The sequence below is a fragment of the Chiloscyllium plagiosum genome, unplaced genomic scaffold (genome assembly GCF_037043375.1).
Source record: "Chiloscyllium plagiosum isolate Xiang-an unplaced genomic scaffold, Cpla_swu_hap1 HiC_scaffold_4, whole genome shotgun sequence".
In the NCBI taxonomy this organism is placed as follows: domain Eukaryota; kingdom Metazoa; phylum Chordata; class Chondrichthyes; order Orectolobiformes; family Hemiscylliidae; genus Chiloscyllium; species Chiloscyllium plagiosum.
The window spans coordinates 84,644,285-84,663,769 of NW_028270142.1; the positions used below are offsets into that span (position 1 = coordinate 84,644,285).

Sequence of the window (19,485 nt, forward strand, 5' to 3'; positions counted from 1 at the left end):
TGGAAAAGTGTGTTCATTTTTTTATGTTCAAACAAGTGTTCGTATTCTAAACAGCAAACTGTTTAGGATACTATTTGGGATCATGAATTCTGTAAATTTGATTTGAAGAAAAAAGAATAAGCATTAAAAAATGGACTGAGTAGTCTTCTGTACCACAACAACTCTCTAGGAGGCATTTTCCCATTCGTTAAAGTTTTGTTTACTAAAATTCATGGTGCCCGGGCCATCATGGTTTGTAGTGACCTTTCTCATAGAATGAATATGATTTGCAGCCCAGAGAGCGCTGTCTCCTCGGTTTGAAGGAATGCCCAGTAGAGCAGGTAGCAGGTCAATGATATTCTTCACTCTGCAAGGAACTACCATCTTCTATTTCCTCATACTCACATGGCTACTAGTCACTCTAATTCTGCAAAACCATCTCAACCAAGGCTCATGGTCTACAACACTTACCATTTCATGCATCTGTTTACTGCCTGGCTTGCTGTGTTCTTCCAGCCTCCTGCTTGTCTACTTTGGATTCCAAAATCTGCAGTTTTTTTTGTCTTTAACCCTGTTTACTCAATGGCTGTCACCCAGTTCCTCCTCCTAAGCTACTAACTCTTTCTGACCTTTGTGCTTCACGAATACCCATAATGGACACCTCACCTTTGCGCCTGCTGCATCAATACCACTGACCACTTGTCCCCCTATGTCACTGCAGGAAAAATTAGCCCATGAAAAGGCATCAGGAATCTCAATCACTACAAGAAGTTTAGAACTGGCCAGTGAGGAGCAGAATCACTCGTGGGAAGAGCCAACTTGATCATCTTTGCATAGCTCTCCTAATACCACTCACTTATGTTAATAATGTCAGTGATAGGAACTCCTAACTCTACTTTCACTCTTGAGGAGGACCCATTGATTTGACTTGGGAGCAAGATATGCCCCAGCTCTCTGGGACTTGTTGCAGGACAAGCACCTGCTCAGCTCCAGGTAGATGACATTCCTATGGTGTTGGTTGTTAATTACTTAATCAAAATGCAAGGAGAAGCTCAGCAGGCAGGTTGTCAGAGGCACTCTGTAAGCTGGGTCAAAAGTTGGAGGATTCTACCAATGATATCAGTGGCATGCTGGCTCTGGTATGTATGCATCTGGCTGTCTGAATAAAAATACACTCAGTGTCTCTCAAATATTCATACATATCTGCACTTAGTCTCTTTAGCTATTGGTGCTCAGCCTCAATAGCAAAGCAAGAGGGAGCGAGGGTTTGTGATCTCACTCCACATGCACCTTTCCTCTCAGAGAGAAAGAATGGTGCCAGCTGGCCCCCATAGGGAAAAATAATGTCACATATGGGACCCTCAGAAATATCTTACACAATGCACAGCTCCTCTATCGCCTTACTGCCTGTGATCTCAAAACCTGCAACAATTCAAACTGAGGAAAATGGACTGTACCTGAGCATGGCAGTCTCAGCATTTCTAGGGTTTGTGAGCCAAAACACTATCAGGGACAACTAAGTTTTCCAGGCTAACTGAGGACACTTAGGTGGCATTATACCACATAATTGTAAATAATCTTGTACTTTGGAAACATGTGTTCACTTACATTCTTAAATGCCTGCTCCAGTGTTATTTTGCTGTCAGATCTGGCAAAGTGACACCTGTGTGAAAGATGAGCAGTCTCTTCAGACATCCCAAGAATGAAAGAAGTTGTAATGATAAAGCATTGCTCATCTCTCATGAATACTAATCTCTTGACTGTGGATAGGTTCAGATGCGAGGGATTCCCAAACTGTGACATTGATGAGTGGAGCTAACTTGTTTCACTTTAATGTGGACTCAGGCTAAACACAAGGTACAAGACTTGAGCTAAGGCCTGGGCAGCACATATTACTCCACACAAACACCCATCTTGTGAGTGGGAGTCCTGAATCAGTGATTATTTCATATATCTCTGGAGAGAAAGTTTCATTCTATGTATCAGCTTTTCAATGGTACGCATTACCATTCAAGGCTTAGAGATATACATTGAACAATTGTTCAATCTCCATCATAGCACATTGTGCAGCTCTTCTAGGCAGACCTAAGTGCTTCCTTTTGCAGGTCAACACTCTTCCACAAGATGCTCAAACACTTCAAGGCAACATAACAGTCCATATGCACTCTGCAACATTGGAGGATGACTAATAATAGAAGGGCCAAAAGGAGATTTCACAGAATTACTCTCAAACGGCACTTCACTACACAACATTCAGATATGAAAAGTTGGCTGAAACCTTAAGACCAACCTTAATGTCGTGATATGCGCTTAGTTCAGTCTTACCTCCTTCTAATCAGTAGTACATGTAATGTGCAGATACTTGAAAGTGGAATCATTCAAAAAAAAAATCAAGTGTACAATCAGATGGATAACGAGATGTTTACGCAGCTACAGAAAGATCAACGACAACAGCAGAAAAGTTTTATCCTTTGTCCCCAGTGAGGCTGCTTGTCAGATTACCAACAAAATCCGAATAGTATACAAATCTTGACAGCACCCAGGATATCTGGCATACACCTCCAAAACATGACACTAATGGTCACATTAGTGGAGGCCTACCTTGGTGATGACCTAGGTAGGTTGGTGCCAGGCTGCACTGAAAGCAACATGGGTGCATTTGATAGAGACCTACATCTGGGGAAACCAGCAAAATTGGAGAATCCCATTAGCTGGGGTGTCTGACTCTTCCTACTTTGGGAGAAGATTATGAATGGCTGTGATCTGGAGAAAATGGCATCAGATACATCCCATATGTATTTTAAGGTCAAGGACTGGGAGATGCTGAACAGATCCCCAGATGCTCCTTGAAACAAGCTTATGCTATAAAATTTCAGAGCGGCTGTGACCTTGAAAGCCACCTGGTTAGGATTGTTACCTAGTCCTTCTCAGCACACATTTTGCTCCAGCAGATGACACAATTCTATGATGATGGCCCAGACATGTTTTACAGAACTGCACTACATGTTTGTAAAGACTTAGCCGTGTAAAATATCTGTTTATCAATACTTGTGTTTTCCATATTCCTTTATGTCATGCCATAGGAATGTCATGTGCTACTTCAAACATGTCATTATAACATCTGGGGGAAAACCCTTCCATTCATCATCCACAGATCTAAGAGGATATCTCCATTTCCTCAGCAGGATTCCATTTTTAGTATAACAACACTCAGGAAATCATTCAAGCTTTAGCATAAGCTGTCTGTTCTAATTTGTTTGACTCTGGATCTGCTTCCTGAGCCTTAGTTAACAAAGATGTGCCAAGTACTTCTTTTTAATTATCCTCATTCTTAAACAGTTAGACATATACTTGTGTTATTCTAGGGACCTTTTGTTGAGCCATTCCTCTGATCACTACACGTAGACATGATGGAAAATATTTGGACCTGTTCTTACAACTGTTCCATTTCTTTAAACTCAACTGGACTTTCCATGATTATTGGTGAAGCTATGAATTTTGCTCCGGACAAATCACTTCCCAAGAATTCTGTCAATTATGTCCACAAATTTCTTAATTTCCACAATTACCACTTGTCTGGATAACCTGAGGAGCAGGCTCAGACTGTAGATTGGAGTGGGCCAGTGGAGCTTGGACTGTGACTGTAGTGGCACAGCAGGACAAGTTGGACTGTCTTTAAGTATTTTTTCTTTACTGTATTTTAAATTAAGAGAATGGCACCAATACATTGCAATGGTATAAACTTTTCAATGTATTTTACATTGAATACACATGAATTCCATTCAATTCAATTCAACAAATCACAACTTTAGACTTTGTACAATGGGATTGGAATATACTCTCCACCTATTCCATTTACCAACACTGGTTTTTATTGAACTGTTTGGAGGGAAATTAAATGCTTCTCAAGCAAGAGGGTTTGAGTATCCGCTGTGTTCTGAAGTATAGTTATGGGCTTGGATGTTTGCTTTGAAGAAAAAAACAGGTAACCTTCCTTTCAGTGAATGAGGAGACTATGGTTCTACAAACAATTTGTATAAAATAATAATGATATTGAGATGGTCATGTGCCAAAGAAACCCAAAGTGTGTGACTGTAAAATGTTTTATAAAGATACTAACATCAAATAGTGGTTGGATGAAATATGTCTTTTTCCAAAAGAGAAGATTGGATTAGTTTCAAAATTCAGATAAAATGTTCTTATGACAACTCCACAATATTAAATATGTTTAGACGTGTTTCTTTTTAGATGCTTTTGGCTTTGAGTATAAATTACAATTTGCTTTTAACTGATTAACTAATTAAATAAGTCAAATAAGGGCAATAGGAAAATTTGGAAGTAAATTTCTGGATACAAACTAGCAAGAAACCATTCCTCCACACCCAGATCAAATGGGACAGGGTTAGGGTGCTCAACACACGTACACAGTTGGTCCATTGTTCCAACAAATGAAGTTCATTCTTCTAACCTGCCTGCTTTTGCTTCTGTCCATGTCCATTCCCACCTCAAGTTTGATTCAGATGCTGGTGACTCTGACTCCAGCATGTCCCGACCACTCCATGTAAAGAATAGCACAGGTCAGCACTGCTGAGCAAGAGGTGAGATTGCAAAGTTGGCCCAACTCTCAATCTTGCCTTAAAGATGAAAATCTGCCCTTTGTTCCATTTGGTCAAATTCAGTATTGCAACAACCTCTATTAGACAAATGAAGATCTGGCAGAAAATAAAACTGGGATCTATAATCAGGAATTCTTTTATAGGACACAGAACATTACAGAGCAGTACAGGCCCTTCAGCCCTCGATGTTGTGCCGACCTATGGAACCAATCTGTAGCCCATCTAACCCAAACTATTCCATTTCCTCAATGGTTAGCACTGCTGCCTCACAGTACCAGAGACCTGGGTTCAATTCCAGCCTCAGGAAACTGTCTGTGTGGAGTTTGCACATTCTCCCCATCCAAAGATGTGCAGGTTAGGTGAATTGGCCATGCTAAATTGCCCATAGTGTTATGTGCATTAGTCAGGTGTAGATATGGGGAGTGGGTCTGGGTGGGTTGCTCTTCGGCAGGTCATTGTGGACTTATTGGGCCAAAGGACCCGTTTCCATACTGTAGGGAATCAAATCTAATCATCTATGTGTTTATCCAATGACCATTTAAATGCCCTTAAAGTTGGCGAGTCTACTACTGTTGCAGGTTTTGCATTCCACGCCCCTACTATTCTCTGACATCTGTCCTATATCTATCACCTCTCAATTTAAAGTTATGTCTCCTCATGCTAGCCATCACAATCTGAGGAAAAAGGCTCTCATTTTCCACTCTATCTAACCCTCTGATTATATATCTCAATTAAGTCACCTCGCAACCTTCATCTATCTAACAAAAACAGATGTACCTCAGCCTTTCCTCATACAATTTCTCTCCATACTGGGCAACATACGAGTAAATCTCCTCTGAACCCTTTCCAAAACTTCCATATCCTTCCAATAATGTACATTCACCAGAACTGTACATAATACTCCAAGGCAGCCACACTAGAGTTTTGTCCAGCTGCAGCATGACTTCATGGCTCCGAAACTCAATCCCTCTACTAAAAAAGGCTAACACACCGTACGCCTTCTTAACAACCCTATTAACCTGGCTGGCAACTTTCAGGGATCTATGTGCATGGGCACCGAGATCTCTCTGCTTATCTACACTACCAAGAATCTACACTACCATTAGCCCAGTGCTCCTTACTCCTGTTGCTCCTTCCAAAGCGAATCACCTCACACTTTTCCGCATTAAACTCCATTTGCCACCTCTCAGTCCAGCTCTGCAGCTTAGTTACGTTTCTCTGTAACCTGCAAGATCCTTCAACACTATCCACAACTCCACCGACCTTAGTGTCATCCACGAAGTTACTAACCCATCCTTCTACGCCCTCAGCTCAGGCATTTTTAAAAATGACAAACGGCAGTAGCCCCAGAACAGATCCTTGTGATACACCACTCGTAACTGAACTCCTGGATGAACATTTCCCATCAACCACCAACCTCTGTCTTCTTTCAGCTAGCCAATTTCTGATCCAAACCACTAAATCACCCAAAATCCCATGCCTCCGTATTTTGTGCAGTAGCCTACCATTATCAAATGCCTTACTGAATTCCACATACACCACATCAACTGGTTTACTCTCATCCACCTGTTTGGTCATGATCTCAAAGAAATCAATGAGGTTTGTGAGGCATGACCTATCCTTCACAAAACCGTGTTGGCTATCCCTAATCAACTTATTCCTCTCTAGATGATTGTAAATCCTATTTCTTACAATCTTTTCCAACACTTTACCCCCAACAAAGTAAGGTTCACTGGTCTATAATTACCAGGGTTGTCTCTGCTCCCCTTCTTGAATGAGGACATTCTCTCACAAAATGTGCAATTTTAAAAAACTTCAGCATGTAAGTGTGTGACGATGCTCTGGATTTCAGAGGTTATTTTGTCCTGTTTTATTTTGAAGTGAGGTTGTAAGGCAGAGGCATCGAGCAGTCTTGAGTAATGCAAACAGCTTGGGGCCTTGAGGTTTTTAAAAATGTATCTCACAGATCAGGATTTCTGGGTTTTAGTTTTTCAATGGCATTAGAAGTTGTTGGGTCTCAACAGATTTGGAAGCTTCAGTAAATGTCTCCTAGCTGCTACTCTCTCTGAATTTTCTCTTGATAATTCTTTCTCTTGGATTGGAGAACAGTATGTGAGAATCTGTGTCTGAAATTGCCTTTATGCCAAGGGATGTGTTTCTGAGATGTTACTATTTTGGAAGAGTTAATTAGTAATAGTTACTATATCTATTATTCGGTTAAGTTTGCCAATGGAGTTAAGTTATTCTAAGTTCTTTCTTTTGTTTGTATTTTAACGATAGTTTTCAAATAAATTGTCTTTTTGCTTAATGTCAAGTAGTGTGACCAGATGCATTATATCTAGAACACAGCATGTCACATTTGCTTGTAAAATAAGAAATGATTAGGGTCTAGGTTACCTTACTAAAATATTTTGAGGGGGTCTGGTCTGTTCCATTACAAGTGAAGGAGTTAAATATTGCTGTCAAATAAAGAAAGATAAATTGACTGAGGCCTCTTCTGGGTGCCAGTTCTGTGTCCAGTTCTGGTCATCCTGTTATAGGAAAGATACTACTTAGCTGGAGAGGGTTCAGAGAGATTAAATAGGTTGTTGCTGGGAATGGAGGATTTGAGTTATAAGCAGAGGCTGGATAGGCTGGGATTTCTTTCACTGGAGCGGAGGAAGTTGTGGGCGAGTGACCTTATAGAGGTTTATAAAATCATGAGAGGCATAGATAAGTTGAATAGCAGTTGTATTTTTACTTAGGGTGGGGGATTTCAAGACTACAGGACATATCTTTCAGCTAAGAGGAGAAAGATTTAAAAAAAGAAATGAGCAGCAATTTTTTTTTAGACAGGGTGATTCTTATGTGGAATTAACTTCCAAACAAAGTAGTGGATGTGAGTACAATTACAATATTTAAAGGCATTCAGATATGTACATAAATAAGAAGTGTTTGGAGGGATATGGGCTAAACGCAAGCATGTGGGTCTATGTGGACTCCTTGCAGGTCAGCAAAGACTAGTTGGACTGAAGGATCTATTTCCTTGCTGGACGACTCTATGACTGGCTTGGCAATCATGCCTGATTCATTTCATTACATGTGCAATGCAAAAGGTAGTGTATCAACATTTTATCTAGTTATTTTGGATTTTTATTTTATTCTTTCCCTAAGCATTCATTGCTCCAAGAAGAAATTGTAATCTAGGTCAGAGGCAGCCAGAAAATTCTGAACGCAGAATTAAATAACCATGAACAGGTCCCCCAAGGCATCATGCACTTTATAATTTTTTCAATTAGTCATTATCACAGTCTCAGCAACAGTGACTTTTATCAGTAACAGAATATCCAATATAGACTAATCTTTTTCATATACAGATTATAATTCACATATATAATTCAGACAGTGCATACAAACATTAGTTATATTTTATCAGAATGAAGGAAATTACAGTTTCTCACCTCTGTTCTACTCTCTTCCACCCTCTTCCATCAGGTGCAGGATACAAAAGTTTAAAAACACATACCAACAGTTTCAAGAACAACTTCTTCCCCGCTGTTATTAGGCTTATGAATGGATATCTTATATATTAGTTGATCTTTCTTTGCACCTTCTCTGTAGCCAAAACACTACATTCATCATTATGTTCTATTATTCTAATATACTTATGTAAGCTATGATTTGTCAGGTTAGCATGCAAACAATAATTTTCACTGTATCTTGGTACATGTGACAATAATACCTCAAATTTAAAAAAGGTTGTGCAGCAAACAGATGGAAATATCTGAATGATCCACTAACTCATCTGTAACTTTCCATTCAACAGTTTGGATCTTCATTTGTTATCCATTATCAACTTGAACATTTTTTCTCCCATTCTGAGAATATGATGATATGTATAAGGCTCTTTAAAGACAAGGCTGAACCATAATTTCCCAAAAATAATGGACTGAAGTTGTGATTTCCTGTTTAATGGAGATGGGACTAAAGTGTGTGACCAACCCATTCATGAGAAGAAGGGTAGTCATTTTAATATTATGTTGTGGCTTCTTGCCTTTGTTTTAACAATTATTCCATTTTTAGTCATAGGAGCCTGGTTTCCTAAGCCTCAGGAAACCCAGCAGCTTAAAGAAGATGAGAAGATGTGAACGGAGGACAGCAAACTTCTTTAAGCACAGCTTGCAGGCCAGGAAGATCAATCTGGCCCAACAAGCCACTTACCTCCACAAAACACAATCCAGGGATGTGATGAAATGCACCAAACTTGCCTGAATGAGTGCAACTCCAAATACAATTGTATTCAGGACAAACCAACAGATTTGATTGACATCCTATTCACGTCCTTAAGTATTCCCCCCAGTACAACAGTCTCACAGTGGCTGCAGTGTACAAAGTGCAGGCTAACAATTGTCTAAATTCGAACACCAAAATTTCTCTCACTTATATGGATAATGTTATCAGGAGCATAGTCAATCTCTTAAAGTTACACAATCTCCTGCTCCCGATCAGTGCTGAGTTAATATATTAGATTGCCCTCTTGAACATCACAGTGCAAGTTTTTTCATCCCAGACTGCAGTAACTACCTCTCATGGACAGTTAGCGAGTGGGGGGGTGGGGAGTAAATGCTGGCAATCCTCAGATGAATAAATTAAATAAAAGGCAGGCATGTTATTTAAATACACTTAAGTGAATAGCACAAATAGATTGCAGTCACATAATATTTGTTCATTGAGAGAAGGGATTGAGAAATACAGCAAAAAGACAGATCTTGTTTCTTACAAGAGTGTTGAGAATGCTATCATTATCATCTTGTTATAATATGAAGTGATGCCTGGGTATCGACCACTTGTAGTTGGCACAGGGTATTGCCACCAAATTCTTTCTTATACTAGTGTAAGGGTTTTCTCATTGTCAATGTTGAAGGATGAAGCAGAAAAAGCTCTTATCCTTGATAACAAGATGTGACTTACTACGTCTCAAATTATTATATAACATGTTGCTTTAACTGTTTGACAAATTAACTACTACTAAAAACAGGAAGACGTGTTTCAATGAAGATCTTGGGCCCAACTGCCGCAAGCTGCCAAGTGCTGCTCCAAGTATGCTATGTCAGAGTGGAGTTCCCTCTTAACTTATACATTAACTCTTTCATATCTACGATCTTGGGCTCAGTTTATTTGAGTTAGCTGGATGTCTGGATTGCAATCAGAGTTATGCCAACAGCATGGGTTCAAATCCCACACTGGCTGAGGTTACTATGAATGGCTCTCCTTCTCAGCCTTTCCCCTCACCTGAGGAGTGATGGCTCTCAGGTTAAATCAGCATCAGGGGTCTCTCTCTAATGAGAGAAAGGCTAAATAGTCCAACAGAACACGGCAACTTTACCAATGACCTCATACAAGAGCATTGCTTGTTTGAGAAATCTTAAATGGTGAACTGGAAATAATATTCCTGTTTTCAAAAATTTAAACTATATTAAGCTGTACCAACTTATGATTTTCCATTGTGAATTCCTAACTTTACACACAGGGCTAGATTTTATGGCCATTGGTATTCACCCCCACCCATCCCATTAAAAAAAATACAATTTTAACTGAAAAATGTTAACTATGAAAGAGAATTAGTCAATAGTATTTAATCCAAAGAGATTTAATTAATTGTGCTTTAAATTAAAGTTCTAATAGTTTTCATTTTATCCTTACCTTTTCAAGATGCATAGAACAGACTGACTTACCTCTTATTAGGGCTGGGGCTTCCTGAGGTAATTACTGAATGGGAGAACATTGTATCATTCATGTTAGGAGGAGGTCTTGAAGGCCTATGAAGGCACAGAAACCATGGTTTGTAATGACGTTTTAGCAATATCCAGTAGTACATCTGCAATGCTTACACCGTTCATTGATACTGTTACAAAGTACAACTTTCTGCAAAGCAGATTAAAAATTTGCCCACAGCGAGCAGTTTGATGTGGCTAACAAGCAATAGTAATTTACAAGTCACAATTTGAAAGGTTAGCAAAATGCTTAAGATGGTCTACTAGTTTGTTCTGAAGGATTGAATATAATTTTGTCATCAATAAAAACAAAACACAGTATGAAAATTTGAGGAATTAAGTTTCAAATGGAATTCATTGGTCTGCCATTTAAGTGTTTTAACATCTCATTTAAAAATTGGGCAAAGGAGTGTCCCTGGGCATACGTAAATTACTATTTGAAATTCTACTAAAAGGCTACACAGAATCAAAGAACTATGCACCACAGAAATCGGCCATTTGATCCATTGTGCCTGTGCTGGATGTTTGACAGAACACTTCAATCAATTCCAATGCCATTTCTCTCTAAAGCTTTGCAACTTTCTCTCCTTCAAGTATTTATTCAATCTGCTTTTGAAAGTTATTGTTTCTGCTTCCACCAATATTTCAGGCAATATTTTCCAGATCATAAAACCCTGTCTCTCTTTTGTTTGCCAATCACCTTAAATCTGTGTTGTATGGTTATGGACTTTTATACCACTTGAGAAAACTTTTCCTTATTTGATCTAATAAAATTTTTCATGATCTTCAACACTTGTATTAATTCTCAATACTCAACTTTTTTTGCTCTATGAAATATTACTCCAGTTTCTCTAGACTTGCCCTGTAACTGAAGTCAGAAATTTCCTGTACATCCTTTCCAAGGTCTTAACATCTATCTGAATGTTGGTTCCAACTGCTTTCCATAATTTATTCCTTGAGTATTTCCTACATATTCCAACTTTTGTTTTAATATTTTATTGCTGTTCAGTAAATCTTAATCTGGTGGGAATTTATGGCAGTCTCAATTGCTACACAATTAGGGCATAATTGCCATTAGATTTATTTGAAAGATTACTAAGAGTGTGTGTACATGACAATGTGAACGTTGTTAATTTTGTAGTAAAGTCAAAATTACCAAAACTAACTGCATGTTTTGAGAGTAACTGACAGCATCAGAAAGTAGATTCTTATAATGAGACCTTGCAAGGAGGCATCATGATGGAGTCCTTTGTACTTCCTAAAGATGCACGCATTTTATTCTCTTTTGATTGTGGCTATTTTATTTGGAGCATAACAGTAAAAAGGAACAACTAATACTGGTATGGAATTTTTATGCCTCTGAAGATAGTCAGACTAAATGCCAACTATCATGAGAGGGTCATTTTGACTTTAGCAGATATATCATCTGCAGCTTGGTCAGACAGTGGTGCTGGCAGATGAAAGCCAAGAGGGAGAAGAGACTGAGGAGTAAATAAGAAACCCATCATTGGATTTGACATTTGCAACTATTAGTGCAGGTAAGGAACTATCATTTATTGAGACTAAAAAAAAAACTGTTTAACTAATATCCTTTCGGAAAGAAAATCTGTCATCCCTACTTGGTCTGGCCGAGATGTGATTCTAGACCCACAGCAATGTGGTTAACTGTTAAATGGCTCCTTAAATGGCCTACAAAGTTTCTTAGTTCATGGAAAATTAGGGATAGGCAAACCAATAGAAAATATATAATGCAGACACTAAAGGGGCAGTTTAGAGGCTGGTTATGCACCCAGTGCGTTACTTGGTACGAGTGGTCTGCAGTCAGAGCAGTGGGAAATAGTAGACTCAGGTGATAGAACTAACTGTAGTAAATGGCTGATGGGTAAGCACATTGAACTGTTCAGGACATTGGAAGATCTACCAAAGAACCTTGTATCACTGTTAAAGAGCAAGGAAAAATCTGGCTCCTACTAAACATGGATAGAAAACAACATTTCTAGCCTAGAGTTGGTGACCAACTTCATGCTGACACCTGTAGACTCAATCATCATGCTACATCTGATGGTCAATTTCACAGCATCCCATGAAGAACAGTCCGAAGCCATCCAACTGCTGAATGTTGCCGGGGGAGCTGAGATCGAAGTAATTAAATCACAGTTTGTTGTGAAGCAAGCCAAGAACTGCTATCATGCAGTCTCAGATTACTGCCACCATAGTTTTGGACATTTATTCTCATGGGGGATTATACACTAACATCTATGATAATTTACAACAGAATCTGTAGCTTATGAGACCTGATGAAACTCTGTCATGTACAGAGGCGTAGGTATTCCACATTCTTAATACAACCATTTTTCCATCCTTTCCTATTATTATTTCTCTCCCTTCCCTATTTGTGTGATTTTTCCCTTCCTGATCAGATTTAACATATGCAACATCAGCAACTATAATTTAATAATGCTCACATCACTCTATGGGAAGATCATAGAAAATATGAACATCACAAAACTATAACTATTTTTCATAATGAAAGATTCCATCTAGTGGCCAGGCAGAGAATGGACCTAAATTTCATAAACACAAGTAATTCAATAGCCAAGATTACAGATCAGGTATTGGAGTCAAAACTCGAGCAATGTGAGAATAGTTGGACCCATAATAAAACTATGTTTAGAACTAGTGTATGGTTAACATCACTTGATTGATGTAAGTAATGGAAAGTGATGCAGGATAGGGAGATTACCTGTTAACAGTCAACCAATATACATACAGTTACTGGAATTAAAGGCTTGTAGAAGCAGTCATCACAATTTTGCAGTTGAGAAGTTACAAGATCACCAAGAAAAGTTACTTCAAGTACTTGAAGTTTCTCATTTCTACTTTAGCTGCAAGAGAAGTCAACCCAAAATAGAACATGGTCATTTGCACATGGAGGTATTCCTAATCTTCTGCAGTAAGAATTTCAAGGAAGTGAGACCATAGTGGAAATTGGAGCACTGCTCTAGTTTGGGATTCATGGCAACTATTAGTTGATCTTTCTTCTCAATTTGTTTGCTCATTCACAGAAAAATATATGTGCTGGATTTACAAAGTTGCTCATTTGATTGCAAGTTGTAAGTAAAGGCTGATTGGAAGGATCACTGCATTCCACATCTTTTGATTCACTGTAGAAATTCACCAAAGATCCTTCGACAGCAACTTCCAAACCTACAACTATTACCATCTGGAAGAACAAGGGGCAGCAGATACAGGGGAATATTAACACGTGCAAGATCCCCTCCAAGTCACTCATCATTCTGACTTGGAAATATGGTTAAAAAAACCAGCTAAGGAATAAAAAGCATTAAGTAATAGTGAATGACCATTTCTCAAACTTGAGTGTGAAGCAGCATCTTCTGTGAATTGGTTTAAGGACTACTGCTCTTTTTGATATTATATCAATGACTTGAACTTGGATGTATTATAATGTTTCAAAATATGCTACAAAAGCTTGCAAGTCCAGTAAAGAACGATGAAGACAGTAATAAACTTCAGGAGAGCATGAGCAGACTAGTAAAATGAGCAAATATAGAAAATGTAATTTAATAAAAGTGTGAAATGATACATTTTGGAAGAAAGAATGAAGGAAGTTAATATGAACAAAGTAAAAATTTTAAAGAGCATGGGGGCCGACAGAAATTATACAAGTCTTTGAAAGTGGCAGAACATGGTGAAAGCAGGCCATAAAAAAACACATGGAATCCAGAGCAAAAGCAAGAAGAATAAATCTGAAAGCTATATTAAGCTTTACGAATCACTGTTTAAATACTGAAACATGTTGTGTTCAATTTTGGACATCTGATTTTAAGAGGAACGTCAGGACCTTCCTTGGAAAGAATGCAGAAGAGATTTACCAGAGGAACTTCAGTTATGTGCCAAGACTGAAGTAGTTGGGGTTGGTCAACTTAGAGCAAAAAACATCGTGGAGAATTGGCAAAGGTGTTCAAAATCATTAATATGTTTATAACATAAACAAGGAAAACATATTGAAACTAAAGTGACAGATTTGAAGTGACTGGCAACAATGAGTTCATAAGATGTGGAATGTGATTGCTAAAAGGATGGTGAAAGCAGTATCCATAATAACATTCCAGATCCAGATGCAATTCCAGCTCAGATGACTGTCTGTGTAGAATTTGCACATTCTCCCCATGTCTGCGGGGCTTCCTCTGGGTGTTCCTGCTTCCTCCCATAGTCCAACGATATGCAGGTTAGATGGACTGGCTATGCTAAATTGCCCAGTGTCCAGGGACGTTTAAGTTAGGTGGATTAGTCATGGGGACAGGGTAGGGAGTGGGTCTAGGTAGGATGCTGTTCAGAGGGTCAGTGTTGACTCGATGAACCAAATGGCCTGCTTCTGCACTGTTGGAATTCCATGATTCTAAAGATACTTTTATAAAATTATAGGACTGTGGGGAAACAGCATGGGAGTAAAATTAATTGGATAGCTTTATCAAAGGATGACCAAAGGCACAATGGCTAAAATGGCTCTATCTGTGCTTCAACATTATACAATTTTATGATTGGGTGGAATTAATACTTAGGAAGCTGACCTCATACCCCCTTAATTTTTGGGAAGGGAGTAAATACTTCAAACTTTTATCAAGATAACATAAAAATTTTAAGTTTTAAAACATTAAATCTGTTCCCTTGTTGGCAAATCCAACTGCACGTTTTCCATTATACACTTCAATTCAAATGAGGAAATTCAAACAAATAGGAAATTACAAATTTCCCAAAATTGGAATGCAGAATATTTTACATTCTGAATAATCATGATTATACAATAATTAAAAATGCTGCTATCTTTAAACTATCTGAAGCAAAAATCCAATGAAGTTTGGTTCAATGATTTTCCAGGTTGGGTATCAAAACAAATTACACATTTTGTCTAAGTAAGATACAAAAAATTGTAACTATAGTAAAGAACAATGAAGACAGTAAAATCAAAAATAGATTTGAAGTGTACAGTATTTTCTTTTTGTATAATAAATTATGGACTCCATAACTGACTGCAAGCATAATAACTGTGAAGGATTTGATAGCCAACCAAAAAGTTACATTGGCCAGGATTTTATGGGTCCTTGAGGAATGATCTGTGATACAGAGGAGACTGAAAAGTTAAGTAGAGGTGAAATGGTTGCAAGGTGCTTGTTGCATTTCTGCCCCCATAATATTTGCCAATGTTGGGGAATGAAGTAGAAGGCACTCAAGTCCAACAGCCAGATGAGGCCCTTGAGATGCCGATTGAAGGCCTCTACCAATAAATGCTGGCATTTTAACAAAAGTAAGGGGATTTTCTATCATATGTGTAGGTTGCCTGTTAAACCCTGGAGGCTTCCATGTATGTTCAGGGGCAGACCCTCCTGGCTGGGCACTCTGTGGTCCAAGAAGACAGCAATTCCTTCACTAACTACTCTCAATCCACTTGTTACAACATCCCTGACAGTCCCCAGTGAGTAGAACAGCACATATTGCACAGCTCTTTTGCTGCAATGATAATGCTCATACTTCTGAGCCAGGAGGACCAGATTCAAGTCCCATACACTCCATAACATCACTGAACAGGTTGATTAGGAAAATATTCAGAACTATATTCATCCTATGAGGGTAGTATCCATGTTGTTTCTCTGGATTGAATGCAATCCCAGCAGTGGCTGCTGCTTCGATCATTATTGCTGGGACTAAAGAGTTGCTGGCCCTCAATTTGCCATCAGATTTTGAAAGAGGCAACTCAGTCCCTAAAGAGCCCCATTGGCAGATCATTAGCTGCTTGACAATCATGAAATCCAGACATAGTTCCCATAGATGGCCAAAGTAGGATTACCCCTGACATTTCAATTCATGTACGGGCCACCATTGCCTTGGAAGTTTTCTGGCCACTATTTTATGTCTAGTCTCATTAGTGCTTGCTACATGTTCACTCTACACTACCACTGATTACTGTATATCTCAGGTTTATTTATTCTAGAAAATACTTAAATACAAATGTAAAACAATACTTACCCATAATCATTTCTGTGCAGCAACAAAGGCAAAGACATTGTAAGAAAGTGCAAGTAATTAAATGCAGAACGTGCCATTCATTTATAAATTCAATATGTTCACAAACAAATTCCTTTTCTTTTAGAGGTACTGAAGTGGACCAAGAACAAGTTTCCAATGTTACAGTAATGATTTGAATAGCAGAGTAGCTTTAATAGTTAAGTGAAGCATTACATTTTCTATTCTCATTTCAACCACATGTCCTGTTCTGGATTTGATTAGTGTGGATTTTGCTGTGAGTGGTAAAGAATGCCTTTTATGCTCATTTCCCACACAGTTACTGCCAAGTTTTTAACAGATCTGTCATAGGGATTTCTATTCTCCTGGTATCTTTTAGAATTTCTGGCTTCTTCAGAGGAACTGTGTAGTTTGTGACCAGGACAAGCAGCAATTAAACTATTCTGTCAAAAAGACTAAAGAATCCTCATGGGTGACATAGCAGGAAATACACATTTAAAAAACTAAAACATTATTTTTCTTTTCTGAGGGTATCAGACTCCACACTTGTCAAATTAAATTTTCAGGTTCAGAGTTTTTCATAATAATCAACTTTACTGAAAAGATATACCTGGTCACCATCACATTGTCAATTGTGAAGGTTTGCTGTGTGTAAATTTTCTGCCATGACTCAACACACATCTGCAGCTCTACAAAGCCCTGGTTAGACCATATTTGGAGTATTGTGTTCAGTTCTCATTATAGGAAGGTTGTGGAACCTTTAGAGAGGGTGCAAAGAAGATTTACCAGGATGCTGCCTGGATTGGAGGGCATGTCTTATGAAGGAAAGTCGAGGGAGCTAGGGCTTTTCGCATTGGAATGAAGAAGAATAAGAGGTGACTTGATAGAGGTGTACAGGATGATGAGAGGCATAGATGGAGTGGATAGTCAGAGAGTTTTTCCCAGGATAGAAATGGCTATCATGAGGGAGCATAATTTTAAGGTGATTGGAGGAAGGTTATGGGGAGATATCAGAGATAAACTTCTTAGACAGAGTGATAGATACATGGAATATACTGCAAGCAGTGCTAGTAGAGTCAGATACATTAGGGATATTTAAGTAACTCTTGGATAGGCACATGGATGATAGTAAAATGAAAGGTATGTCAGTTAACTTGATCTTAAAGTAGGATAAAAAGTCAGCACAACATCAAGGACTGAAGAGCCTGTACTATTCTATGATCTATTCTAATGGCTCTGCCCAAGTACTGCAGGAGTTCAAGAAGGCTGCTCATCACCATCTTCTCAAGGCCAACTGACGATAAGCAATAAATGATCATCTAATCAATACTACCTAAATCCCATGAATAAACACAAAAGAATAATGAAGTTAGTACACTGTAATAAACTCAGTTACATTTAATTCAAAAAGATGACAGTTGCCAAGGGTTTACACAGTGAGATTCAAAATGGAACATTTTCATCAATTCAGGTTTCTCAATAATTGCCCTTTGGAGGTGCTTCCATAACAACCCCCTGGAGAAGCATCGAATCACGTGGAGTAAGTTCAGTATTTCCACATTATTCTACACAGGTACAGCCTCTAAATATTCCCAACCCTTTCAGTGGAGTATTATGTAAGAATGCTGATAGCTTCGATTTCATTAATAGTGCAAAACCTGGGCCATTCATTTGCAGCTTCAGAAGATGGGGAGAACGCTTGACCAGATATTTACAGTACAGGTTTCTAATGTTGATAGAAAAAGCTGATAGTACACAAAGATGCAATGTTGTTACCAAATTTGGTAACTAGCTAAGTTTTCCTTGTAAATACATTTAGAAACAGATCCACTCCACAGAGTGTCTTTCATTAAGATGTTGAGAAACAGCTTAGGAAATTAATTCTTAAAGCTGAAAAGGTCAACATATACTTACACAATATGTGCCAGATTTAGCGGTTTTTCAGGCTGTTCAGGATACACTGGGTGCAAAGGTTCTCGATTGGAAGCACAACTTAAAGACTTGCTAAGTGCATTGGTTAGCTTCTTTGCAGGGGATTTCTGGGAATAATGATGGTAAAGATAACATAGATATGCAGAATATCAAGATATCAAAACAGCACCACAATTTCTGAAAACAAAAGCTACTAAACTGTGCAACTGAACATGTATTTATTTTATCCTCCTTCTTTCTTTTCCTTCACAGCACCATAACTGTTTGTGATCATCTTCAACTAATAGGAAAGGCCCAGAATTGGTAAAGCTTTATTTGGCATATTATCACCACTATTGTCTATTAAACTGCATTTGCTATCAAACACAATACGTTATAACATTCATTTAGAATGGGTTTTGCTATTGTTACCACAGTCTGTTTGCTGCCTGGACACAGTTGCTGAGGTCCAGGATTCAGTCCTCAAAATTAATCCATTATGCAAAATAATTATCACAAACAGCCATGACATTTACTTAAATACCTCTAATTCTTAACTACAAGTATAATTAGAATTAGAATTAGAATTAGAATCTCTACAGTATGGAAGCAGGCCCTTAAGCCCAATGAGTCCACACCAATCCTCCGAAGATTAACCCACCTAGATCCACTCCCCTACATTGTCACATCTCTAATTCGTTGTAACCTTAGCGTTTCATATTAGCCCCAGGGTTTATTTTACAGAATGATAAACTATTACAGCACATTAACAACCCTTCGGTCCATTAAGTCCTTGTCGGCGATATTCTTTCTCCATATGGATTCTACATACGCTCATTCCACTCTGTTGTTCATTCAGATAATGGTTACTTCAAATGAGACACAAAGAAAAGTGTAATAGTTTTATACTCAAATTATTAAGATGTAATTAGTGGCCAAGAAAGGATAATGAGACTAGGTGAGAGTCCAGACATCTTTCATTCTGTTAAAATAGTTGTTGTCAAAAGAAAACATTGCTTGAATGGCTGAATGGCAGTTTCCTCTTAGCTCAATTCTGTCAATTGCACAACATACACTTACACAGACAAGTCAAGTTCCTGTAAGTTTATTCCATCGATACTTAAATGTCTAGATGACGGACACTTGCATAGGGCTGTAGTAAAATTGTTTATCAAAAAATGAAT

The 19,485-nt window shown here is 38.3% G+C and overlaps 1 protein-coding gene across 18 annotated transcripts in view; it reads right to left on the bottom strand.

The window, feature by feature from the left end:
* Positions 1-19,485, bottom strand: part of dtna (dystrobrevin, alpha) — a 198,598-nt gene that overhangs the window by 63,691 nt on the left and 115,422 nt on the right. For all 18 annotated transcript variants that reach the window (XM_087986442.1, XM_087986441.1, XM_087986438.1 and 15 more), the window contains exons 9-10: positions 18,305-18,429; positions 10,310-10,393 (exon numbers count right to left, since the gene is read on the bottom strand). In XM_087986442.1, the coding sequence (XP_087842568.1) occupies positions 10,310-10,393; positions 18,305-18,429 (209 nt within the window). The remainder of the gene's footprint in view (positions 1-10,309; positions 10,394-18,304; positions 18,430-19,485) is intronic.